General features: G+C 47.0%; 1 protein-coding gene across 1 annotated transcript in view; it reads left to right on the forward strand.

Annotated features, from left to right (window-relative positions):
* The first annotated feature begins 14127 nt into the window (after positions 1-14127).
* Positions 14128-26835, forward strand: part of MOB2 (MOB kinase activator 2) — a 108799-nt gene continuing 96091 nt past the window's right edge. Inside the window, exon 1 of the mRNA XM_054276232.1 lies at positions 14128-14254. Within this exon, the coding sequence (XP_054132207.1) occupies positions 14238-14254 (17 nt within the window). The 5' untranslated portion in view covers positions 14128-14237. The remainder of the gene's footprint in view (positions 14255-26835) is intronic.

Below are 26835 nucleotides of genomic sequence, written 5' to 3' on the forward strand. Positions count from 1 at the left end.
GAGTGGAAATATTGTCTGTCGGCAGTACCCAGATGATGTCAGTTCGTTTTCCAGGCTTCTGGGCTGAGCCAGCAGCTCGAGCCAGTATGACTGGAGATTCTTTATTTAGAAGGAGCCCAAGTGCAACTGAGTCCAGGTCTTTGCAGCACCCCTCTGCCACCTCCCTTCCCTGCTGATGCAATCCCACTGGCAGCAGGGACATCAGGATGCCTGAGAAGAGGTGGTTCAAAAGGGGACCTTGCCAGGCAGGTGGGAAAGGGAGATGCTGTTAGGGGCAGGTGAGGGTGATGCTTTGTGTGTGCTACCAGATGTTCCCAGGCTGAGGAATCTCCAGCTCCCTCTGGGCAATGCACTTGTCCCTCCAGGTGTCCTTTTACTTCCCTTCAACTCCCTAAGAAATCTGTCCTGCGCTCCCCAGCACGGCAGCGGTCACCCTCCTCATCCTCACTCTTGTCATCTCCAGTCTGGGTTACTGCAACTGAGCCTCAGGCTGGCTTTTGAGGGCTTTCTAGCTGGAAATCAAATATTTTCCCCCTGTGACACCCCTTAACCTGCCTGCTCTCCCTCAGCAGCATCTCCTGACAAGCGAGTGCTAAGAATAGCCCTGCCTCTGGCTCCAGGCTGGTGCTGTTTGCTCAGTGACTCAGAGCTGGCCAGGCAGGCACTTACTCAAAGGGCCCCATTACTCATCTGTCTGCATTGCCCCAAGGATGGGGTTTGTGTCTCTCATTCGCCTCTCCTTTAAAGATACTTTATTTATTTCTGTTTAATAAAGCCACCATGCACAAGGAGATGTAGTTTTCCTTCTGTAGATTTACCGCTAAATACGTGTGCCCTGACCCAAAATGCTGCAACCCCTATAGATCACACTGGCAGCCCAGCATTGCTCCTTCTCACTGCCTTGCCAGGAAGGACCTGTGCTGGCAGGAGCAGGGCAAATGATAATGCCTCCCAAAATTGCATTTTGTGGCACCAGAGTAACAATGAAAACAAAAATTCTCTCCTGCAGGAACCATCTGTGTTGAATACCAGTGTGGATGTGACTGTGCCCAAATCCAGCTGGCCTCTCAGATGCCCACAGCATGACCCAGCTGCTCCCGTCTTGCCCACAGCCCACACTAATTGCAATCCTCCTTCCTCTCCACAGAGTGTGTCACTGCCCACTGGGCAAAGCACCTCAGCAAATTAAAAAAGGCCTCAATTTTTAAAAAAAGTGGCTTCATTTCCAAACAACAAAAAGGCAGCATCTTCCTCATCTGGTTTGCTCCCCTGAGGCATCCTGTGAGTCACAGCCAGTCGTGCTGGGAGCAGAGCTGCATCCTGAGCAGGGCACATCTGTGTCTGCAAGGCACTGCCTCACAGGGAAGACACAGGCATGGTGGCTTGGGATCAGGAAAGCGTGGTATTGGCAGAGGAATTGGAGGTTTGTAGGAATGGCATTTTGTTCTCTTTCTGCTGCCTCAGCCCCATAGTTTCCCTTTTTTGCCATTCTTCAGGTTTTTCTTCCAGTTTTTCCAATCTTGCTGCTTCACGGCATCAATCTTCAACCCTGCTGTCATCAGGGATCCCAGCACTCTGCTCCAAGATGCTTCATGAAGCCTCAACAGCACCTGGAGGGCCTCCTGGGACCAGGCACAACCTCCATGAGAGACACACCTGAGTATGCCAAGCCAGGTGTGGTTTGTGTCCTGGAGAGAGGTGTGTTGGGTGTAAATGGATCCACCTTGCATGGAAGTGGGCAGCTGGTCTGGATTTGGGCTGTGGCTGTGGCACTTGTCACCACCATGCCCTGAGTCTCCACATAACACATGCTGAGGTTATGTCCTGCACTGCTGGCCCCAAGGGAGCCTTCACATCCATCCATCCATCCATCCATCCATCCATCCATCCATCCATCCATCCATCCATCCATGATGAGTGGGCTCCCAGTGCCTCTCACCAAAGCCCAGCACAGGAGAGCTGGGGGCTTGTTCCTCACAGGACATGGTGTCTCCATCTCAGTCAAGGCCGGCAGCAGCCAGGGATGCAGGAAGAAGGAAGCAGGAGCCTGAACATCCACCTTGGGCTGGAAATGGGATCCTGCATGTCCTGGCAAACACATATTTGTGTGCTCCCTCCATCCCAGTGACCTCCCCTCGATAACAACCCCTGGGTCCATCTGAGGGAAGGGTGTTGTAGGAGAGCAGGACCGACCTGCCCAGTTTGGTCCTTTCTTACAGACCCCACGGCAGCCCACAGCATCCATCCCTGCCGAGGGCTGCTCCACCCCGGGAGCTGAGGCCACAGCAAAGCCAGGCCGTGTCAGAGGAGGCAACGGGGACCAGCTCCAGCAAGCTTTGTGGGGCACCTTTCCCTGGCAGCTGAGCCGTGCTCAGGAGGGGAGGGCAGTCCCTGGGCTGCGCCATCGCAGGCACCGGCCCTGCAGCGAGGCGAGCGAGCAGCCCCTGCTGGCCTCTGCTGGGAGCCCTCGCGCCGCCGCAGCTCTGTCTGTGCAGCACCAGCCAAAGAGATTTACCCTCGTTTCACGTCCCTCAGGAGAGCTCGGGGCGACACTCGCTGCCCTTTCTGCAAGGCTGCTGAAGCACTGCTGCAGGTGTTGGGACAAAGAGGAGGAGGAGGAGAGGAAAGAGGGACGAAGGCAAACAGCTGCTCACACATCCTGTTGGAGGATGCAGGACAGAAGTCTGGAGAGGGAAGATGTCCGCAAGGCCACAGCCCACGATGGGCCAGGAGCCCCCAGCTGGCTGGGACTTGAGGAAGGGCTGGTGCCACTCTGCACTTCAGCTCTGGAATCTCCTGCACCCTACAGGTGCAAACTGAGAGCATTAAGAGCAAGGCTGGGGAGGTTCAGTGCCCCTGCAAGCAACCTGTCCTTCATCAGCATGGCTGGGAAGAAGTATCATCCCTAATGTTTGCAGTATCCAGCTCCCATCTCATCTCCAGGCTACATCAGATACTGGAGAAGGGAAGGGCTCCATGTGCTCCTAAGAGCCGCATGTGTCCTGCTCCATTCCCTTGAACCATGTAGTTCAAGTCTTTTACATCTCTGAACCCACTGAGGACCAGATTTGGTTGCAGCACTGATAAACTCAAGACACCAACTGCTGGGCTGTGGACAGATGGCTGTAAAAGATGCTGCAGTTCACTTCTAGGAGACCCTCCTCTGCATCCCAAAATCTCTTTTTTTTTTTATTGACATCCCAGCCTGTCTCCTTCATTAGAGAGGTCAGTGACAAGTGACCACTGCCTTACAGATTCCACGTGCCAGCTGTGACACACGTGTGCAGTCCCCTCCAACCTCAGGAGTGAGAAATGTCCAGCAGCAATCCCCTCTGGCTCAGCACATCACTCTGAAAACGCTGCTGCCTTCAGCCTGTCTCAGGACTTGGCTTTGGCTTTGCCCTGGCATCCCCTGAGCCCAGTCTGCATTTGGGAACCCCCACCCAGCCCCTGTCCAGCAGACTTGGTGGTGCCCGAGCAAGGGCCAGACTGCCTTGTCTCCAGCCAGGCAGCATTAACCTTCCCCCAGCAGAGACATTCCTCAGACCTTGCTTGTACTTGCAAAAGCACATCACAGAGTCAGAGTGCTGCCAGGGCTGCCTCTCCCTGCTCTGCCTTCCCTGTTAATTGCTGACCAGAGCATCCATCAGGGAGCACCAGCCAGGATGTGCAGAAGATGCTCCCCACAGGCACCTGGCATGCTTGCCTTCACTTGCTACAAACCTCTAGGGCAGACTGGCACAGATGACCAGGATATTTTTGTTGTGCAGCCCCTGAGGAAACACCCAGGAACTCAGGGCTCTGTGGTGCTTACCCCTGCTGCAGACAGCTGTGGGTTCAGCCCTGGGCGCCGTGCTGAGGGCAGGGCACAGAGGGTATGGAAGAAGTGCAATTTCCATCAGGGTGAAGGCACTGGCTGGCTAAGTGTTGCCCATGAGAGATGTAGCTGAGGCTGTAATGTCACTGAGACAGCACAGCAGGATGGCATTCTGATGGCTGAACTTTCTGCCCTCTCCTCTTCCCCCTTGGCCCCATAATTAGTCCTCTGGGTCACTCAGGGCTCCCAAAGTGCTTTCATCCCTGAGGAGTTTGTTTAGCTGTGGAAACCTAAGGAAAGGGGGAAAAAAGGAAAATTCAGTATTCCTCTGAAAATCCTATCCAACATTACCCTGGTTCTCCTTGCTGCAGCACTGGGTGCAAGGCTGGCACAGGGGAGGTAAACCCTGCCAGGCAAAGCAGGAGCAGGCAGTAAACAGGAATGATGAAGCTTTGGTGCCTTCTGCACCAGGCCCTGGGCTCCTGATGGTAATTGGTTTCACCCCAGTTCCACAAGCGTGCACCTTGTACTCCTTCAAAGCCAGGCAATCTGGGGCCTGGCAGAGCAGCACTGGGAGTATGGAGATCTCCTAGGAAGGGGAATAACTTCCCTGTGCAGGGCAATCATCCTTCCTTGGGGTATTTTTCTATCAGGGTGGATTAAAGGGAACACAAGCAGCAAGATAACTCAGATCACAGCAGGGAGTAATCTAGTTCAGATAACCTCTGTGGTTTTGCCAGTTCTACTCTTCTTTTGATAGCACCCAGTCAAAGACCAAGTCTTGATACCGCTTCTCACCAAAAACCAGGATCCATGTACAGAGAAGTAATGAAAAAGGATCCTCCTGCTTCCTCCTGCACCAGGCAGTGCTGCTGACAGAGGCACAGACAGCATCAAGGATTTCTCCAGAGCAGACAGGCTGCCCTTGGCTCTCTCAGCCACCAAAGCCATTAGCAATGAGCTCAGCCCGCTATTATCGCTGATCCAGGGAGCCTGGAGGCGCTCAGAAGTGCAGCTATTGATCCATGCCTCTTACATGCCCCCCTCAGGCCTTTGGTTTCAGGAAACCTCTTTGCCTGTCCTCTCCTTGTTTCTTCTCTGCAACCTCCAGGAATGCTTTTCTGAGGGACCTTGAAGCTGAGAGTGAAGGGAAAAGTAACAGGAGCTGCAGTGAGAGGGCCAGGGATTCAGCCTGGCCAGAACTGCCTGTTTGCTTCGGCTGGCTGTGTGTGGCTTTATTAATCATCTCCATCTTCCTCAGTGGAGGAAGGGGAGGACATTTCCCCTAGGTTAGGGCTGCAGATCAGGGGAGGGAAAGCTTGATGCCTTTCATGGGAACACAACCTCCATGGTCTCTGCTGATCCATGGCATGGACTTCCTGAAGGGGCTGTGTCCATGGAAGTGGCCCCTCCACCCTCTCCATATTTCAGGGCTGCCAGCATGACTTGCACCAGCTGGTTAGCAGGTGACTGCATCTCTGTGCAGGCTCACACTGATGGCACAAGCAGATTGGTCTGTGACTGTGCTGGGGAAATTACCTATGGTAATGATCAGCTCAGTGGCATCCTGCTACTCCTGAAGGACAATCCTACACCCCTTGGGCTGCTTCTCCCATCCCTTCAGGCTCACCTTGCCCAAGCAATCAGGTGGTAGGGTGAGGAACCATGCTTGGCAGCTGGGGCATCAAAAAGACCTGGTGGAGCTACAGCCAGAAACCACATCTCTGCTCTGGGCTGATTTCCTAGGTATGATGCAAACAACTTGCTGCCCAGCCCCTTATAAAATGTGTTGCCTCACTCTCCCCACATCCCCAGGAAGACTTTCAGGTGCCTTGGTGCAGTCTAGAAATGACTAATGAGCCATCTACAGCATTAGCACTGGTGCTGGCTGCCAGAAGCAGATTGAGATCAAGCCTTCCCTTGCATCCATCAGCTCCACCCAGGAAGCAGACTTCCCTTTGACAACAGGCAGACAACAACTGCCCCGTGCTGGACCAGGCAGGCCCAGGCAGGCAGTGTGTGGGAAGGAGTGACCCTGTGCAGATGGAGGAAAACCCACATCTTGCTGCAGCCCCCACTGCAGACTGGCAGGGATTTGGTAGTGGTTTTTCCCTGCAGATGGATTAGGACTAGCAGAGAGAAGTCATTCGTTTTTGGGTAAGTTTGTGGACAACAGAGCCTGCGGATGCTGTGAGGAAACCACCACACTCAGCCAGATCCCCAGCGTGCCCAGCACAGGAGTTTTCATGTCTTCCTTTAAAAGCTGCTCATGTGGCCCCAGTTTGCACATGAGACACACAGGCCTGATCCCATGAAAACACCAATGGATGTACTTCCATATTCCCACATAGATAAACTCCAGAGACTTGTTTCAGCTGGTTCCACACACAAATCATACTGAGGAAGCAAATGGTGCTATCTGTTTTAAGTGATGACATGGCAGCATTGTACCCCAACAAATCTGAGGAATTTGCCCTGGACAAAGCTCCCTTACCTGTCACCCTGTCCTCCTAGATTTCATGTAGTAGCAGATTACTGTGAGCAGGGGCAAAATTTAGCTGACTCCTTGCACTTACTGCCCTTGCAGTCATCAGAATCAAAGAGGACAGGTCACCTTCCACTGCTAATGCTGCAAAGCAGACATGGAATAAACCTGACCTTCCTTTACAGCCTTTGCTGGAGAAATCAACACTTCCTATACATAGAAAAATCAATGGAGGGCACTTACCAAACAAATCCCCATCGGTCTGAACCACCTGCATCAACAGAGCCTTACATGGCCATCTATGCACCCCAAATCCTCTCCAGCAGCTCCAGCTCAGCTTTCCCCTGTCCAGGCTGCTGTGGCAGGGTTTTTTCTTAGTTTCTACTAGCACACCAGTCTAGCACAGTGCACTCTGCTCTGTGCTGGTTTGGGGGAGCCTCAGCAGCATCCTACAGTTTTGTGATTGTGCCCTGCAAGCTCACTCTCACCTGTTTTTCACAAACCTTCTCCAGAGGTGCTGCTGTTTCCCTTGTGTCAGCCCTGAAGGAGCCAAGTGAGGAAGAGGGTGGCGTTCCTCCCACGCAGCCAAACTCTCCCACCTCTCAAAGCCCCTGGATCGCTCCCAAAGCCTCCTGGAAAGACCCCTAACCCACCTGCACCTAGCTAGAAACCTTGTTACTGACTGGGAATAACTTTGAATGGAGGAGTATTCGTGAATATGAGTATTTCCTCTCAACCATCAGATGGTGCCATTGAGTCTCCTTAGGATGTGGAGCCCGGAGGACAGCAGGCTGCCACCAGGGATCACACTGGCTTCTTGCTCCACCTCAAGGGCAGGGAATAGCACTTTATTCCTAAGTTACAGGTACTGATACAGAAATATTCTGGTGTTCTCAAATAAATTAACAAAGATATGTGTCACTGTTTTTTCTGTTTATTTTTGTCTGGTTGTTTGTTTGTTTTGCACAAGTTTTGCAAGACTGGCTATTTCTTGGAGCTGCACTCCAGTGATACCAGTGCAGGAACAACCAAACCAGTATAGGAGCACTTCAATTTCTGCTCCAAGAAAAAGACATGTTCACTTCTGGAAAGATTTAGAGAGGACAAATTGCTTTCAGGCAGCAAGGCTAGAAATTAAAGAGGGAGCAGCATTAGAAAAAGCTCCTTTCCCCTCCACAACAGCGGTATATGGAACACAGGACTTGCTCTCCTTGGAAAGTTAAGATGGCAGGCAGGAGGCTGCCCGATGCCTGGGGGTGACTGTCTCATTTCTACCTCTCCCTGCCTCTTCCCTCTACCTTTTATTTTATTTTTATTTTTTTTTTTTTTAGCACAGAGTGTGCTGTAAAAAGAAGAGGCATCAAGGCACGTTGCCCACAGTATGCTCATCACATCTGACATCTCCTCTCCTCATGTGGGGCCAGGACTTCCAGGGCTTTGGTGCTTATAATTCCCTGTGGATTTTGCAACGACCAGAGCCTGGCACAGAGAGCCCTGCTGTCCAGCTGGGGCCTCTACCTGGCATTGCAAATATGCATGAATAACAACTGATTAGTGCTTTTCCTGGGCTGGTTTTCATATTTAATTGTGCAAGATGAAAGAGGAGAAAAATGCTAGTAACGTGAGGAAGGAGGGAAAGGAGAAATCATTACAAGTGCATTTAGTCAGTGATAAGAATGGCTGCTGAGCTGGGCTGGGTGGTTTCCAAGCACAGTGGGAGCCAGCATCAATTTCACAGCATAATATTTCCTGCACCCTTAAAATAACTTCTCCCTGCCCCCAGGGTGTCAGAGGAGATGGAGAGCAATGTGTGCCCCCTCCCTGTGCAGCCCCAGGCCGCAGGGCACTCAGTTATCACCCAGGGGCTGTTTTGAGAGCAGTCCCATCACCGGTGTCGTGCCAAGGCACCGAGACCCGGCCAAGAGGGCTGGAGCAGAACGGAGGGGATGCTCCGCAGACGCAGGGCCGTGGTCTCCCAGGGAAGGCAGCAGCTGGGGGATTGCTGTTTGAGCCCTCCTCGGTGCCCGGTGAGGAGCAGCTTCCCCGAACAGCTCAGCAGAGATGGGACCTCTTTATTGTCGGGGCTAATTGCTCATGTGAGATGTATTTACAGAGGCGACTGTTTGTGCAGAGCGCAGCAGACAAACAGACTCCTGTTCTGCCAGGCACCCTTTGTAATCGGTGGGGGCTGGGAACCCTTTAATGCAGCCATCATTTGGAGGCCTCATTTGTACTGCAGGCACCAAGGCTGCCCGGGGATCCGAGCCCCGGCAGGGTGGGCAGAGGGCAGCGGGCTGTGCCCAGGCACTGCTCGTCCTCACCCACCTCCTTCTGAGCCGGGCACACAGGTCCCACAGGGGAGCCTGGGTGTGATCCTGGCACAGTCTGACCATCCTCCCGTGGTTTGCAAATGCAGCTGCTCCCATTTGGGCATTTGGCTGCATCTCTGCCCTGCACGGGATGAGCCCTGTGTGTGTGCAGGTGAGCTGCCCGTCTCCTCGGACTGCAGGAGATGTGACTGTGATGCAGGCTCTGAGCTGCTTCAAAGGTTATTTGGTGAACTGCTGTCCATGCAGTTGTGCCAGAGGACAAGACGTGCCAGACAGTTGTTCCTTACCTTTGTAAATAATGTCAAGGAGTGGTTAAAAGCAGCCAGGACTCTAAAGGAAAAACAGCCTTGCAGGCTTTTTGCAGCCTGCTGGGTTTTTTCAAGGAGGAGGCCTAGAGGGAGTTTTGCCATCTGTGAGAGGGATGCAGCATTAGGAAAATAATGCAAACAATTTCTGGCAGTCTCCATCTTCCTACAAAACCAGTGGGGATGGACAAGCCCAGGCTTCCAGTTACATGCAACATCTTTTGCTTATGGGGTAGCCTACACCCCAACCCCACAGTGAACATCCCTCTCCAAACTTGAAAATAGATGTCCCACTTCTCACCCTGCGCCCTTTTCTCCAGCAGATTAAGACATGTTCAGGGAAGAGCTTATCAGCAAGGAGGAACAGCACCACAGAGCTGGGGTGTGTCTTCTGCTTCCCCTTTCCATGGGGCCATTCAAATGGGCTGGCACTGGTCAGGCGTGCTGGGAGCGTCCCTTTGGCTACAGCCTGTCCACAATGACGCAGAATTGCCAGCACTGGGACAAAAGGAAACCCACGCTCATCCCCTTACAGAGCTCTCTGACACATGCAGACCAACCCAGGCATGCTGACCCCATGAGTGGCATTTCCCAAGCCTCCCAGCTGAAACTAAAACTCCCTCTTCTTTAAAATTCATTTTAGCGTAATTCTTGTGTTCCACACTTGAAGGAACAGAGAAATCCACCTAATTTTTAGCACTCCTAAGCACCGGAGGTTTCTGAGCATTTACACATCATCTCTCACAAGACTTGATGCAGAGGGAAGTGGGATTTTTTTCATTTTCCAGATATGGAAGCTGAGGCAAAAGGCAGACACTGCACAGTAATACCTAATTAGTGGGGGGAAAATTAAGTGCCAGTCACCACCAGTCTCATGTTTTGACAACCACTAAGTTGTCTGAAAGAGGAAATACCTAATAATTCTGTTCTTCTGTGACTTTCAGAGAGCAACTGAACCCTAGTCAACATCCCTAGAAATGCAGACCCCCAAGGACAGATTTTGCAGCCTTCTTCCCTAAAGTTTCACCTCTCTTTTAGACATCAGAATAAAAGCCATATTTCCCAGACAGTTTAGGACCCAAAATGCCATTTATTGTTTCCAGTCTGATCCTCAGCCAGATTGATTGTCTTGTTGCAAGACTATATGTAAAAGGTCCTACTATTACTGGCAGCAATCAATATTTATAACCACTCACAGTGTTTATTTATAAAAAAAAAAAATCAAACGTTCCAACCAAGAAGAGATACTTTTATTAATATCTAGCATGATTAATAACCATATTCAGAGTTGCAGGCAGGCCCACGCTGTCAGACTCATGCACTTTTCTTTTTCTAATGGCTCTGCCGGAATTTGAACCGTAATATGTTTCACGCTCAGGGACAAAGAGGTTTTGTCTCAGGGAAGGAGTGTGTGGATGTTTTTGACTTAAAGAGCCAGCGCCACATTCAGGGCTTCACAAACAGAACCACTTTGAACCCAAGCCTATCAGCCTGCCCCATCTCCTGGAGATACACTGCACAGAGTGGATCTCCTCTGCTGCTGGAGACCCAGATCGGAGCTGCAGATTTGCAGCTCGATGAAAAATGTCACACCCCCTCTGTGTCAGGGCAGCCATCACCTGCTCTGCTTCCCTGCCACCCACTGGAAATGCCTCAGCTCGGCAAATGGGTTCACATCTCTGCCTGTTGAGGCCTCTCAGCTGTGCAGGGTAAGATGAGCTCCATGGGAATGACACTGCTTCAGATCAAGGAAGGAAAACTCATAGAGGCCTGACCACTGCTCCATTCCTATAGAGCAGGGAGAGAAGAGGGAGCATGCGAGGCTGATGTCGAGATGTCAGGTCTGAGGCTGCTCAGCGCCACACCAGCACAGGCTGGTGAAGGAGGGACAGGTGTTTCTGGTGCAATAAAGGAGCAAAGTTCACCCCCACTCCTTGGTGCTGGCTCTGCACGGTGGTGTTTGCCCACCTGCACGCTGCACTTTTCCCACTGCAGGAGGTAGTGACAAATCAGAGGCAGTAAAGGGACAGTTGCAAAGAGACTGGTGCCTTGATTACTTCCTCATAGCCACTCACCCTCCACGGTAGCACTTTATTATCAGACAGGCAGAGCAAGCTGACTAAAAGGGAACATGAAAATCAGGTAGATAAGACAGCTGTTGTCTGGATGGCTATAAAACCTCCTGTTTCACACAGTCTAGTCATGAGAACTGTGGGACAAAACAAAGGAAGTAAATGTTCACACTTGCTATTTCAAGGCAGCTCTCAGCCACTGAGTCACTTTTGGGACTGCCGTGTCTTTCTTCGGGGTTATGGGACCTAACAGAGCCTTCTGACAGACAGGGACAGCCCTCAGGTCCATGCTGTCTTGTACTTTGGCTTTTACACTGAGCCCTGCAGAGCTTTACACAACTGCCAAATCCTCATGTGAGATGTTTGTCCGCCCTAACTCCCATGCTCTGGGCTGCATGGGATCCCCTCCAGCCTCCCATCAGATTCTGAAAAGCACTGGTGCTGCTGAGGAACATCTGGAAACAAAGCCACACTATGCCTGGAGGTCAGGAGGAGCAGGGAATGCACTTTTTTGGTTCCTGTTACGCCAGCCAGGCCAGGGGATACGAGTGGCAGAACAAGGAGGAGAGCAGCAGGTGAATGCAGCATTTCTTGCTATGTGCCACAGGCCAAAAGCCCTACAGTGCAGGTCCCACAAGCCCACGGGGCACACGTTCTGCCCAGGCTGCCTGTCAATAATCTCACATTTTAAATCCTGTTAGACACGAGTAAGCTGTGGAGCAGTAATCCAGGGAAGAGTCGATGCAAACCCCTGCAACGTCAAGCACTGTAAACCTCCGGATCCTGCGCGCTCCCCACCACATCTGTATGCGGCAGCAGCGCTGGTTAAGCACCTTATCCTCATGTCCTGCAGGGCCTGCTCTCAACAAGCCCTGAGCAGGGAGCGCCCTTTCTTTGTCCATGTGCACAAGGCTGAGCACAAAGGAGCCCTGCAGCCTCCCAGGCTTGCTGCTGCCAAATAAATAATTGCTGTGATGCATTTTATGGAGGGCTTGAAGGGGAGCTGCGGGACAGCCACCGGGCACTGCTCTGGGGTTGGCACATCCTCTGCCCTTCAGAGCTGCTCACGGAGGGGTCTGGCTAAGCTGGGATGAATGGGAATTGCTCAGTCTGCTGGAGGGATTTCTGCAGTTTCCAGTGGCTGAAGGAAGAAGGAAAAAAAAAAAAAAAACCAGACCAAAAAACCCCAAACAAAACAGTAATGTCAATGGAAATGTAATGCCAAGAAGAAAAAAAAACATTGTAAAATAATCACCTTAGGTGAGATGTAGATAAAGGCCTTGTGCCCTTGGAAGGTAGGATACAAAAGATAAATGAAATAGATGTTCCTTGTCTGATTTTTTTTGCACCAGTCGTTCTCCTAGTGCCAGTTGCTGTATATTTTCCTTGATACAATCAGGAGGAAAACAGCTAATCTGACATGACAAACTCATTGTATCAGAAGTCATCTTAAAGCATGTGTCATATGACTAAACACCCTACTCCTGGTACAATGCATCCCACAGTAAATTTGGATGGAGCTCATCCTCAAATGCCCTGCTAAAAATACCCATAACAAAGGGCAACAAGAAAACATAATTCAAATGAGGGACATCTGTTCTCAAATGTTTGCAGATAATGACTGGATCGAGTGTCTGCATAAAGGATAATTATTTTCTGCAGATGGTTTGATCTGGTATTTTAAACACTGTAAAAAATCCTTGCCCCAGTCACTCAGGAAAGTATGGGGAGTTTTGCTGCAAGACCTTTTTCCTATCCTCTGCTACATTTCCTAAATGCAAGAATAAGTAAAACTAAAACCAATTAGAAGACAAAATGTATTAAAGAGAAACACTTCATTGGAACACAGGCAACATACATTTTCACGATCTTATGTTACACTACCATATACCCAGATAATTCTCAGGCTGAAGTTTTGTTACAGGACAATGGCAAAACAAAGCAGTTATGTGTTGTGCAAAGCAGATTTCAAAGGGAAGGTCCGTCCCCAAAACTACACCACAATAGGCTTTTTAATACAAATAACTCTGCCACAATATGGTTTTTAATACAAATAACTCTACTCTCTTAAGACAGAGAGGTACAAAACAACTATGACAGAGAAACATTCTTGTTAAGTCACCCGCTGACACCCCCTTGCCATGCAGAATTAGCCCCAGGATAATGCTGCTTTGTTGGGGCTGTCTTTGGAGCCCGTGTGGTGGCTGGGCTGACTCACGCACCCCGAAAAGCGGGGTTACAGGTGGGAGCCTGGGGGCGAGGGGCCCTGGGGACACCATGGGGCCGGGAGGGCCCTCGGAGCCCCTGGCACAGCACGGGGAGGAAGCAGGGCAGGGGAGGAAGCAGGGCAGGGAAGGAGGGGGATGGCTCCAGCAGCCTCTGAAGGCAGGTCCTGCCCTTGGAAAACTGGTGGGTGCAATGACCATCAGTCTCCCCTAAGGCAGGTTCTAACAAATGCACGTGTCCAAAGCTGGGATCGTCCCCAGCAGCTCTGTCCCTGTGACCGTGCCCACCCCAGCAGGTGCCGGTCGGGGAACTCGAGAGGACATCACGGAGCCTCTGGGAATGCTGTGCATCAGCGAACTGCATGGGAAGGATTTACTTTTAAAAGTTAGGGTTGTGTAAATCTCAAAGGGCTGTCTGGGGATAGGCATATCCCTTCAGCAACTGTTTGGTCATTTCTGCAGGATAGTCTTGGGGCAGTCCCTGGCGACCCCGTGGGAATTGCAGATTCTCTTGCCCGTCTCTAATTAACACATTAATTTGCCCTGCCAGCGCTGTCTCAGAAGCCCCGACACGGCGTGCCCCAGCGAGAACCGAGCCCTGCGCTGCGGGCACCGAGGCTCCCGCACAGGGCCCGACTGACCCGGGGGTCCCGGGCCCGGGGAGCCCCCGGGGTGCGCGCCCGGACTACACCTCCCGGCGTGCCCCGCGCGGCGGGGCGGCGAGCGGCGCGGGGCCGCTTCCGGGTTGGCCGGCGCGGTGTGTTTACTTCCGGCCGCGCCAGTGCGCGAGTGTCAGCCCGGGGGGGGCACCCGGCGGCCGCCCCGCCCGCGGCCGGGGAGGGACCGACCGACCGACCGACCGACCGACCGACCGGGGCACGGACCGACGGACACAGCGGCCGAGGGAGGAGCCCCGAGCGCGCAGCGGCCCCGGCCCCCATGAGCGGGCGGTGAGCGGCGAGTCGGCGGCCGCGGGAGCTTCCCGGCGCGGCGGGACCCAGCCATGGACTGGCTGATGGGGTGAGTGGGACCCCCTGCGCGTCCGTCCCGCGGGGCGCTCCCGGCCGGCCGAGGCGGCCCCGGCGGCGGCAGCCCCAGCCCCGCGTGCGGCGCTAATGACTAATCAGTTCCTGCCCGCGGGAACGGCAGCGGGAGCGCGGCTGCGGCTCAGCCCCGGGCTCAGCCCCGGTGCAGCCGCCTGCGGGCACCGCGGGCTGCACGGGAGCCCTCGTCTTGTCCCGAGCCGCGGCTCTCTGGAAAAGTAACTTTTCCTTCCTTTTTGCGGAATAGGCAGGCCAGGTGTGGCAGCTCTCTGTGCTTCCCACTCGTACAGTGTGCGGCTAATCCCCCTGCGACAGAACATCGCTCTAAACCCAAAGGCGTGCCAAGGTTTAAATGGCTTTCTGTGGGGAGGAAGAAGAGACTTCGGCAGAGATTAACGCCAAATCAGAGCCACGCCAGGGGGCTTGGATAGCCTGGATTAATAGTGCTAATTACACAGAGACAGAAGGTAGAGAGCTGTTTGCTGCGGGTTTTAGGTCTGGAAACCTCAGTGCAGGAGAGGGAGATGCAGTTGATGGGAGTGACCTGATATGCTACCAGTATCCCAAACGAGATATTCTCGGTTGCTTCTTGCATGAATTGTGCTGGCGACCTGCACTCAGGTGAACTGTGAATAATTATGCTTCAAAGTCGTATGAGCACTTGGTTTATGCTCCAGCAAAACTGGCGCTGCAGTGATAACCTGCTGCCCTTAGTTTGTTCTTCACAGCCGCTCCTGAATGTGGTCTTTGCCATCAAGGTTGCCTCCTTTCCTTACACTGATGTGCCCAGAACAGAAGGTAAACTTTTGTGGCAGCTGGTGGATGTGGTGTGTGTTTAGAAGGGTCATTGGCGTGCGTGCTCCTTTTGTCTGCAGCTGATCTGTTTGGTGCTGAGAGTGCACTTGTTACTCGCCTTCACATGGGTCTCATCCAACTCTGGAACCAGCTGTCCATACAAAGTTTCACTGTGAGTCTGACCCCGCACTCGCTCAGATGGAGGGAATGCTGAATCTCTGTGGGGTAGACACGGATGGCTGGCTTTTCCTCCAGCAGGCTGGGCAGGGAAGGGCAGTATTTGTGGCATGTGGAGGGGTCTGGGTGCCATGTACTGCAAGCCTTGTGTCTTGGAAGTCACAGGGCTGCGCTCTGTTGTTACACGGTGTCAATGAAAATAGAAATGACGAGCTTGTTTTGATGTGTTTTGTAACAACCGCAAAGCACAGGTGGTCTGTTACATTGACTTTGTAAAAGTAAAAGCTGGAGTGTCAAAGATTGTTACTGTAATTACAAAAAAAGGTCAAACCCAGGACTTATGCAAGTTACTTGTATGACTCAAAATACTACATGCCCCACTACAGCAGCTGTACCTATTCTGTGCAAATTACATTGTAAAGCAGAAAAGAATCAAGGTTTGTTGTAGCCACACTCTGAGTATATTAGGATGATGGTTTTCTTATGAAAAATATTTTGGGCTTCTTGAAGTCACTACAAAAAATTGGCATTTGTTCTGCACTTTTTTACCCAGGGTGGGTGGATCCGCCATGTGTGGAAAAGACTTGCCTGTTTTCCCCATTGTAATGGGAATGGATCCTGAGTCATTTGTGTGTTACTCGCTTGTTCTCAGCTATTTCCTGATATGTTTCACTCCTGACCAAACCCAGTATTGTCCCACTGATGCTCTTAAAGTTTTCTCCCTTAAAACGCTGTTAGTTCTGTTTGTGCACATTTCGGGGGGATGGTTGTGTGCAATTATGGCAGGAAGGGGGAGCATTGATATTTTGAAATGGGAAAGGCTGGAAGTCCTGGGGGACCCATTCTTATTCCCGGCCAAGTTATGCCTGCTGTTAGCAACTGTGTTTGTAAATGGAAACATCCGTCCTGCTGCTTGACAAAGAAACTGAGGACATTTGTCTGCCCAGGCAGAAGTTTGGGTAATGCCACTTGCTCGACCTTTCTTTCAGTGGGAGCTTCAGCTGTTTGGGTCTCTGATGTGAGGACAGGACTGAAGAAAAACCTGCAGAATAACAGGAAAACAGGTCTTTCCCAGAAACACATTAGTTGGTGTTGATGTCTCTGGCGGGGCTCTGCTTCTTGGTGGTATTTCTTTTTCCAAGTGTCCTCACTACTAAAGCCATTGTGATCTTTCTTATTCTGTACTACATTGGGAAGGTGGTGGTTTGCAGTTCCAGCTTTCCATGCGCTTTCGCTACCCCTGTGGAAGGCCTTGTATGTCCCCTTGTTGGTTGTGCTTTCTTAACTTTTTGGTGTGTGAAACACCCTCTGTGTTTTGACTTTGTATTGCTGAGAAATGATCCTTGGAGTGCAAGTGTGTTAAATTAGGCAGCAGCAACAGTTGCTCCTGTTCTAGATCTCGACCCTTCGAGCTGGTGTTGCCTTTATCTGATAGACGTTTAGAGTGAGATCTGCTTTATTCTTTCTTTTGGAAAGAGGGGAAGGGTAAGTGCTAATCATACCACCAAGGGCAGCAGCCCCGTGCCTCTGATCGCCTCAGAGTACTTAATATACAAAAAAACGGAAGCTGAGGCTTACAAACAATAGTGAATTTATTACGGATTAACAAACTGTACAGACTTAGGTGGTCACACAGCAAAACTTCTCTGGGTGCTGCCTGCTGTTCAGTCACGTGCTTCAAAATCCAGTCGAGTCCTAAGGAAGAAAGCTGAAAAGAATGAGTTCTGGCATGGTAGGATGTGCTTAGTTTAGCACCTAAGTGAAGGCAGAGACTTTTCCGTGGTTGATTAGTATATTTGACCCTTCCACTGAATGCAGCATTAATACTGATGTTGGTGAGACTCTATGGTTTCTTCTGTGCATTCTCTCCATTAAAAAAAAAAAGACCATTTTGAGCTTATTTGTTTTACAGAGGAAGTATTTTAAGTCCAATTTTAACTAGAGATCAGTGTTGCTTAATTGCTTTGCTCAACAACATTTACCAGAGATCCACATGACCCACTTTGGTAGAGTTTCCAAACTTTTGTGTTACAAACAGCATTGATCTGCTTTTGAAGTTCAAATTAGCAACAAAGGCAGGCATTGCTCCTTCACTTATGATATTTTAAAACAAGGTGAAAAGTAAGTTTCATAATTGGCTAGGAGTAAAACATATTAGTGGTGCTAATAAACCTGATGTGGTTTCCTCTTCAGCAGTGCTGTCTGATGCTGCAATGCATTTTTTCATAGAAAAGGAGTATTGGGTACTGTAGTGGTTTTGGTGAACTGTTACGTAATAAGGGAAGAGAAAAACAAAGCGTTTTACAAACAATTACCAATGTTTGACACAATCATAATTTGAGCTTCATCTGCACTATAAACTTTGTAGTTTAGTAGGTTAATAGACTAAACTGATTGAAGCTGAGAGAGATGCTTACACTGATTTGATAAAGATTCGCAGCTCCTTCTACCAGCATTGATTAGGATATAAGTGTAATAAAGAGAGAGAGGCTGTCTGCAAGAGGGATTTTTTATCCATTTAAATTTTAGCTCTTGTTATCCGTACAGTCATACTATCCCCAGCTCAGTTATTTGTTCTTTCATATGTTGACCTAGTGACTTGAACAGAAGGGCCTAAAAATGGTTGAAGACTATCCTTTTCTCCTATTGCACATCTTCAGCTTTGAGGACAGTTAGATAGAAACAATGGCCTGGAAAGGTAAGGAAAACACAAATGGCAGAAGAAGCAAACTTCTGGTCAGGACATTTGTGCCTGAAGACAGCACAGACTATTTCTGTCTACTCAGGTGGTCTGTGGTCTGCAAGACCGAGCAAGTGGCTACAGCTGTAAACTGAATAATGTCTAATAGAAACTAATAGCCCCCACACTTGCAGCTTTTACTTTGTAATGTCATTTAATCCATTATAAACACCACATATATGTGCTGCCCTGCATAGTCTTCATCTCATCGGGATGGGTCATTGGAAAGTATGTTGCAGTGAAATAACACAATAATTATGCAACTTCAGTCTTTTTGAGTGTATGATATTCTGATGATTTAAAAAAAAAACAGTGGAAGAGAACTTCTCAAGGTCAGCACACTGCTGGATTTGTTTCGTAGAGGAGACTTGTAAGTCATGCATTTATTTAATTCAGCTATAACTGTCAGGGACTTAAATTTAAGCTGGCAGTTTTTTCACTTGTTTCAGATACAGGATTTTGCCACATTACCCCTGTGGTAATTTTAAAGGCTAGAGAAAAGTAACACATACTACTGTTTTGCTGTCTTCCATTCTGCATTTGTGGTGGGATCTTTAAGAAATGCCCTCATAAGGCCTTAAGACACTGTCCAGTTCAAGATGAGCTGTGGTGAAATAGGAATAATATTGTCATGCAGAGAAGTCCTAACCTTGAGCCAGAACAGCTGAGGACTACATGTGAAAAAAGCACACCACTGTTCTAGTTCTGAGTCAGTAAAACCCAATATGCTGTTTGTCACCTGTTAGACTAAATCTTTGTTGCTTTTGAATGGGGTGCACTGTTGTAGGATATCTCAAGCTGGAAGGGAGCCATAAGAATTATCAAGTCCATTACTTGTAAGGAGTGTATTTTGTGGTGGGAGCAGTGAGAAATCATCCAGCAAGCTTAGCTGTCAGTTTGGCTGGTGCATCATACAGCTGAACCTGCCTTTCTCTAGCAGACCTTTATAGAAAAAGTAGGTAATGATTTTTATTCTGGGCACTGTTCAAAACTGCCTAATTATAGAAAATATTTCTATTAAAAGGAAGAAAGGAATAACACTGAACATTCTTCAGCTGCTGTAGCTGTAGGGAATGCTTTCCTCTTTCTTCCCTTTAGTCATTTCCAGTGAAGAAACTCTTCTGCCTTTATAAGGCAGTCTTCCTCTAGAAGCTGCTGCAACCTCTCACCTTTCACAGCTTGCATGGTGTGTGTCTTTGTTCCGTTTTTTAACTGACCTCACAACAGGTGTTTCCCTTGCATTCCATTCCCTGCAGATTCTTGGCTTCACATGCCATTTTCCCTGCTTTAAGGGAGCTGAAAATAACTCAGAACAGTAAACCAGACATGTATGGTCCCATTGGGCAGGAAATATTCACATGCTCCTTATTTGCTTCCATTGATAGGTGTAACATTACCTGTGGGGTCCCAGGTTGCTCTCCCCAGATAAATCTGGGTCTGTCTGTGAGCCACTGGCACTCCATTCACTGCTTACTGATGAGACTTCAATATTACTTCAAAACCTTAGCAGACATGAGCAGTGCCTCTGCTAAACCAGAGCTTAACTGTGAAACAACTACATAATGCTGTCTGCAGGTAAAATTAGATCTCCATTAAATATTAACTTGTAATATTCATTAGTATGGTAGTGGAAATGTGCTGTTACTTTGAAATGTGAGTTTCAAGGGCTATTAGATTTGTAGAAAAGGAGTCATGACTGTAAGAGAGCAATTTAAATTTTCCAGGTGTGTTGTTCGCTTTTGTCTCCTTGGCTCTGAAAGTGCTCAGTTATATTACTGAGATGGTCACTGCCAAGGTTCTTCTTTTGTAGTGCAGAACAGGTTGCACATAACTGCAGAGCCTTGCTCCCTGAAGAGTCCTGGTAAAGTTAATTATTGATTTCTTGGAGAAAATGCCAAATAAATCCTGCATTTTAAAACCTTTGTTACTTTGGCAAACCACAGAATTTATCAGTAAGTTACTTTAGTGAGTACAGTGCACGTGAATACTTGTTTTATATTTTTAGAGTGTCTTTTTCCAGTATGCTGAGGGGCAAGAAGAATAGATAATTTTCAAGGTATCTAAAGTAAAAGGAACTATTACTTTATTTAGAAAAAGAGTTGAATATTCATAAAGTGTAGCAATACTCATTCAAAACTATTACTTTATTTAGAAAAAGAGTTGAATATTCATAAAGTGTAGCAATAAATGCGTGTCTCTGCATGTTACCCTCTTTTCCTTTGCAGTAGCATCAGGATTCAGGAAGACTGGTAGCTTAAGATGCTCATCTGAATGAAAACAAATCTTTCTTTTTTTTTTTTTCTGCCTTGTTTCCTCTCCTCAGGTTAGTTTTCAGCTAAATGAGTTCCTGCAGCCTGTTTGTGTGGCTACATGAATAATGTTGACAGCACGATAGTGTTTGTGAGAACAGAAAGCTTAGGTAGCACTTATTTTGGTGGTAGCAAGGACTTAAATCAGCTCAATGGAATCATGTAGCAATGTGGTTATTAGTGATAATTACTCTGAAAATAATTAGTGATCTATCTTCTGGTGATGTATCCTTCTGCTTGAATGTCGGGAGGAGCTGCAGAATGTCTGAAAATAGGAGATGCCATGACTAGGCTGGTACCCTGGCACAGGCAATGGCATCAGAGCACTGTCACAGTGTTACATTCACTTTATGGGTAAACTATAAATATACTCATTGTGAACTGGATATGGATGAATAATTCAGACTTCACAATTGGCTGTAAGTCATGTTTCATCTACCTGAGGGAAGTGCTGCCTGTGTTGTGGTGTGGATGTGGAGCTGGGTGGGATTCTGGGTGCCTGCCTGAATCCAGCAGTTGGTTCAAGAGTGTGTTCAGGAAGCTTGGTTCACACATGATGGCCTGCCTCACTTTGCCATATCTCACTGGCAGTTTCCATCTGTTACATCTGCTGGATGTGGGCCCGGGGAAAGCATACTTGAAAGAGTAAAATTAATAAGAGACTGCAATTTTTAGACAGCTGTTTATACAAGTTTGAACTCAGTACTGTCAGATCTGTGTATTCTGCCATCACTGATGATCTATCAAACAACTTTAATGTGTGTTTCCGCTAGTGGAATACTACTGAAGTGATCTTGTCCATTGTTTTTCACCCATTTACAGTTGGTGATATGGTTGTGAAACTTGCTTGCTAGGATTTTTTTTTTTAAATCCTTCTTAGCAATTTATTCACTCATCTTACTCTGCAATTGCAAAAAAAATTAGCTGTGTTCTTAACTGTATATGAAATGAGTAAATCTGATTATTTAAATTTATTTTTGCAATTGTGTTGTTTAGAGTAGTACTGGGAAGTGTTACATCAACTGAGACTACTTGAGGAAGAATTGTTGCTTCATGGCCTTGTTCTGACACCTCAAAGAGTTGTAGTCTAGGAGCTTCCCTGTTCCTGAGGCTGTGTGCAGTAATTTTAAGTAATTTAATTTTGCAGCTACAATGATGAATGTAACTAAATACCTAAAGAGCAGTGCAATAATTTTAGCATTTGGAGGGGGAAATATGGCAGTTTTCTCAAAAGTTAGTTTCCTTTTATTCTGTCAGCCAAGAGAAACTGGTCAAGGTGCAAGTTTTTCACACAATCAGCAAACCTCTGTCCCTGGTTGTGGAACAAGAGCATTGAATGCACACATGCATGCAGACAATAAATAAACTCCAAACCAGAATTTGGATACAATTTTCTGAAGAGTGGCACAAATTAAACTGGAATCAAGACAGGGATGACTGTCATAGATCAAATTACTTCTTACTCTGAACACTGAAAGAGTAAAACCATTAAGCTAGAATGTAAGCCTGCAGAAAACTGTATCTTTAAATGATCCAGGTCTGGTAACTTGAGCTCTTCAGAATATATCTGCATGCTTTCTAATTTCTTTTCCCCTTCCTTTCTGCACTGCTTAGGTTATAAAGGTGGTCTCTGAATATTTTTATCATCAGTGTTCAGTGTCTGGAACAGTTGTCCCTCTTCTACACTGAAATGTGCAAGTTCTTGGGCGTTCTGTCTGAGAACTCCTGTGGTATTTACACATAATGAACAGAAGTTGTGTGAAACACAGGTTGCATAGAGGTGATCTTGCCTCTTTTTTTCTCACTGCTTCAGTTCATAAATTTCAGTCTAGAATTTCCTCATTTAGAGAACTTTTCTTTTACATGGTTCTTCATAACCCAGCATGGAGTTGCTGAGGAGAGGCTTTGTTGCTTCTTAACAAGTTATGCAAAGCCTGGATGGAGATGTTTTTTTATGAGGAGGTGTCTACTTTGCAGATGGGCTCAGGTTACAGAATTAACTCTGTGGTTTCAGGTTTGTGTCAGGTAAATGATAAATAGCTTTTTTTTTCTTTTTTTTCAGTCAGTCTTCTGTCTGATGATCTCCAGGTGTTGCTGGAACTCCAGTCTATGAAACCTTCATGATTGTAATACTTACTACAGTGTTAGTGTGTGGCTGTTTTCCATCAGATATAAAAGGAACCAAGTTTGTAGTGAGGGCTAATAACTTTTATCAGACCAACAAATGCACTTGGGAAAGAAATAAAAAGCTTCTGGGCATGCTTGTATCCCTTGTTTATGTTAATAGACTGTTTTGAACAGAACCATGTTAATAGTACAGTTCCAGGTCAGCTGGAGAAATCTCACCTGCTGGTTTAGCCAGGAAGCCAGGGACTGGTTCCTTTTTAAGGAGCTGACCAGCTTACATTCAAAAAGCCACATTTGGGCACTGGTCTTGCTATTTCAGGTTATCTGCATGTCTTCTAGGCAGGGAAAGAGGTTAGAAATGGAAACATTTGCAGGTTCTGGTCTAAGGTATACAAATCCTCAGATGGCCCTAATTTTGTTCTGTGATCCAACCTTTCTTGGTTCCCTTGTAATTTCTGGTTGGGATGCCTGAGCCAACCTGCAGTTCTGATGTTTTTATGGTCTTGTCTGTATCTCCTTTTTGTTGTAGCCAGATAATGCCATTTTTTAAAAATTAGCTGAGTTTTGAGGTTTGGGAGTAATCTGACAGCTAAGAGGTGAACAAAAGAAATAATGAAAGGAGTACTTCACCCGAATGACTGTAGCTGATTTTTTGTTCAATTCTAGCCTTAATCTTGCAGTGGGTCTGTTGGACACCCCTGTGCTGCTTGACTTGCTGGGCATTAAAAAGTATTGTTTCTTTTGCACAGTATTCCTGGATGGGCATCTTACAGGAGTTGTTCTTACTTTGTCCCTTCTTCACTTGATTATTGTGGTGCCATTGGTGATGAGCAATTTTTGAAGACTAACCTGAAATTTCAGGGTTTTTTTTGATGTATTTATGAATGTTTCTTATTAGGCATATGATGGGCTTTACCATGTGGTCTGGTGTAGCACAGGTTTTAGCTTTGAGTTATGGGTGCTATTCAAAATGCTGAATTGGGTGATTTGCATTCTTATAACCCCAAAGTGTCTGTACTGAGGTTTTCTCCCTTGCCCCACCCTGATGAATATGAAAGTACTGGTCTGAGTCACTTGAGCTTGTTGAGGCTTGAGCAAGTGGAGTAAAGTGCTATGAAAACTCATCTAAGAAAGGGGAGATTGTGGGTTCATGCTTGTAATGTACAAGAATTTAGGTATTTAACTGCAAGTTTGTAGGTAATGTCCTTGGTCTGCCTTTAAAGGGGACCTTTCTGTTTTTACACACTACTGTAATAAGATGGGAGTTTTTGGTTTTTTGTTTTTTTTTTTAATTGTTTGTGTTTCCAGGCTTGTTTCAGACAGGATGTGCACAGTCATCCACTAAAATGTAGGCAGTTGTTGCTATATGTGGTATAACTTTTTAGGTGGGCAGGGTATTATTTACATGTTCACAGACTTGTATTTTCTCATTGTTAATAGAATCAATGTTTCTGTTTAAATCAAGTTCCTCTTGGTTTTAGGTAGAGTGAAGACTTACCAGCTCTCACTGTTTGCCACCTTGGGAATACTGGCAAGGAGGCATCTTGTTAATGAAGAACTATTTTCTGCAGTTCATGAAACACATGCAATATATCCACTGTCTTGCAGGACCAAATCACTTGCTGGGGCTTTTTTGTTTGTTTGGTTTGTTTTTTTTAGTTGTAATCTATTCTATAATTAAAGGAGAAATAGTCTTACGTAGCAGATTTATGAATTCTCATGTTTAAACATTTTATTCTTTAACATGAGGGGGGTGTTATTATAAAATAAAAAAGTTGGCAAGTGTTTCATGAGAAGGAAGTAACTTTATAATAAAGACAGACAAATTTAAACACATTGGTTATACTCGTTTAGGTGTGTCATCTATCCACAGCGCTTCTGAGCCAAGCTGAAAATGTAAAAAAAAAGGGTGTTAAATATTTCAGTAGGCATAATGATTTAAGCTGACATGGAGGTTGCTTGATTTCTGAATGACAACTCCCATGAAGGTCTTGATGAGTTTTAAAAGATGCACTTCAACTTCATTCCTTTGACTTCTTAAGTGCCAAAGCACTCTTTCAATGACAAATGGTAGAAAAAAAAATTTAACAATTTGAAAAACCATCCTGAGAGTGCATGAGAGATATCCCCAGGCTGATAGCCCCCCCCGTGCTAAAAACAGCCTTGCTGTCCGAGTATGCAGATTTTGAGCAAAGAGGAAGCAAATACAGGAATGAGGATGGTGTTTATGCATGTCATAAAACTTCGTTAGCAGACATCATCATTTCCTGTCTGGGTTTAATAAAGGAATGATAATTATTTTCCATTATTACTAAGAGCTTGATATTTTTTTAAAAATACTGCACACAATAGTATCTTATGTACAGTCACTGTTGGTAATTGAACCATAGCTGTCAAAACAAATGCCTGAAGAACTTGGATCCGGGGAACTCCAGTCCATGCTTGACCTAAGAGAGTGATTTATCGTTCATCCAGATAAATGTCTGTGGCCTGCCTTGTCACGTGCTCCCATTTAGCAAGCAGAGGCCTGCAGCAGGCTACCAGGTATCACAGGACACTGTGTTCCTGTCTCTGTCTCACTTGCCTGTGCCTGCAAAAATTACGGCCTGCCCTTCAATCCTTGGCCAATAGTTCTTGTCTTATGGCTTGTATATAATATTTTCTTCTCCTTCTGGATCTGAGGTTTTTTTGGGTCTGTGACCTTGCAGACAAAGGGTCTAGTCCTAGTTATGCCAAAAATCAATGTATGCACTTTGATGCATCGCAAGTTAGGTCAGAAGATGCTGCTGACCAGTCTGAAGTTAGGGCTAAGGCGGGGAAGCACTGGTGATGATGGAGGTTTGAACCTGAGGGCACCAGCTGCCAGGTCAGTGCACCCTTTGTGAGCTGCCCAGAACCTGAGTGGGAAGGTTTTCCTGCTTTCTGGAGGGCCCAGTTTGATAGTGTGATGGATAATGAAAGGTGGTTAGGCTGAAATGTGCACCTTTGTGCAAAATTTTGTCCTCTGCTGTTACCTTTGAAACTACAGTCCAGTAACTGTTCCATGTTTTCTGCTCTTACTGTGTCCATCAACTCCTGTAGAAGTCAATCTGGACATAGTCAAGCTATGGAACAATGGAGAAGGTCAGATGTTGTGATGGGGAGCCAGCCTGCAAGTGCAAACCAAATTCACCCAGAGCTTTTTGTCCCTAGCCAGGTGAAATAGGAAGATGTACTTTTTGTTTCCTCCCCATTCATCTTCATTCTCCAATTCACTAACATTTATCTTAAGTTTTTTTAAAATGACTCAAAGCTCTAGTAGTTCTACAGAGAGAAAGTTGATTAAAACTGTGTGGGTAGTGCTGACCAGACAATGGAGTAGATTGGTCAGTATTCATAAAATAACAAGGATAATACTTCCTAGCTTTGGTATGTTTTTGGATGAAAAATAATGCATTGTTACCAAAGGGTGTTGCAAATCTGAAGTTTCCCAAAGAGCCTAAGTAAAATCAACTCTTCCATTATCCTTTTGCTGGTATATGCCAAAGTGTCTGGACTTGTTACACATAGAAAAACATAAGGCAGGACTCCACAGCTGTGGGAATAACTAATGCAAATTGGATCCATGTTCCCAGTGAAAGTAATAAAGTTCCTGCTTACAGGAACTCTCCCCATGACTTGTTTCCCTAAGGTCCCTGGAGAACAGTGGTGTGGGTGGAGTGCACAGGACATGAAGTAAAAATCCTGTGTGATAAACCTGTCTAAAAAGGAGTCCAATCTCCAAGGGAGACAATGGTTATCATATAGCCATGGGCTACTCATTAACTTGTGGTTCCTAAACCAAATATTATTTCAGGGTGACAGCCAGCTACTGACATGAAACTATTACTTTTTAATCTCATTTTGGATTTGCCTTTTTTTTTGCGCCAGTTTTTTGAGGTTTAGTAGTAAATTGACAATGTGAGTTTCACAGCAGGCGCTGAGACCTTCAAAGAAAGAATGAGTTCTCCAATATGCTCTTGTTACAAAATCAAACTAAGAAGAGCTTCAGGTTAGCTGGCTTTCAGTAAATACTTTTTCTGCTTTATCATATGGATAAAAGCATAGGGAAAAGCAACAGGAAGCTCAAAAATGATGGGGGGAGAATAAGGCAAAAGTGGGATTAAAGGCAATTGACTTACCAGCATACTTTGACAATAAAGAACAATTTTGGTGTATTGCATGACATGAGAAGGTTGAAATAATAATAAATAGGAAGAATTTTTGTATACAGCCCATAGCTGAGCTGAGGATTTAACTTCTGTGATTCACTAAGGTAAATAATGCAATTCTGTAAAGATTAATGACATTAGCAAGAGTGCTAGCAGGGATAATGCTGGTTTTCAGTCCATGCATCTAAACTGAGCAGTCAGTTGGGAAGAAATTTCTCTT

Source organism: Melozone crissalis, unplaced genomic scaffold (assembly GCF_028551555.1).
Source record: "Melozone crissalis strain CALT ecotype California unplaced genomic scaffold, PUWL_Pcris_2 ptg000018l_1, whole genome shotgun sequence".
NCBI lineage: Eukaryota > Metazoa > Chordata > Aves > Passeriformes > Passerellidae > Melozone > Melozone crissalis.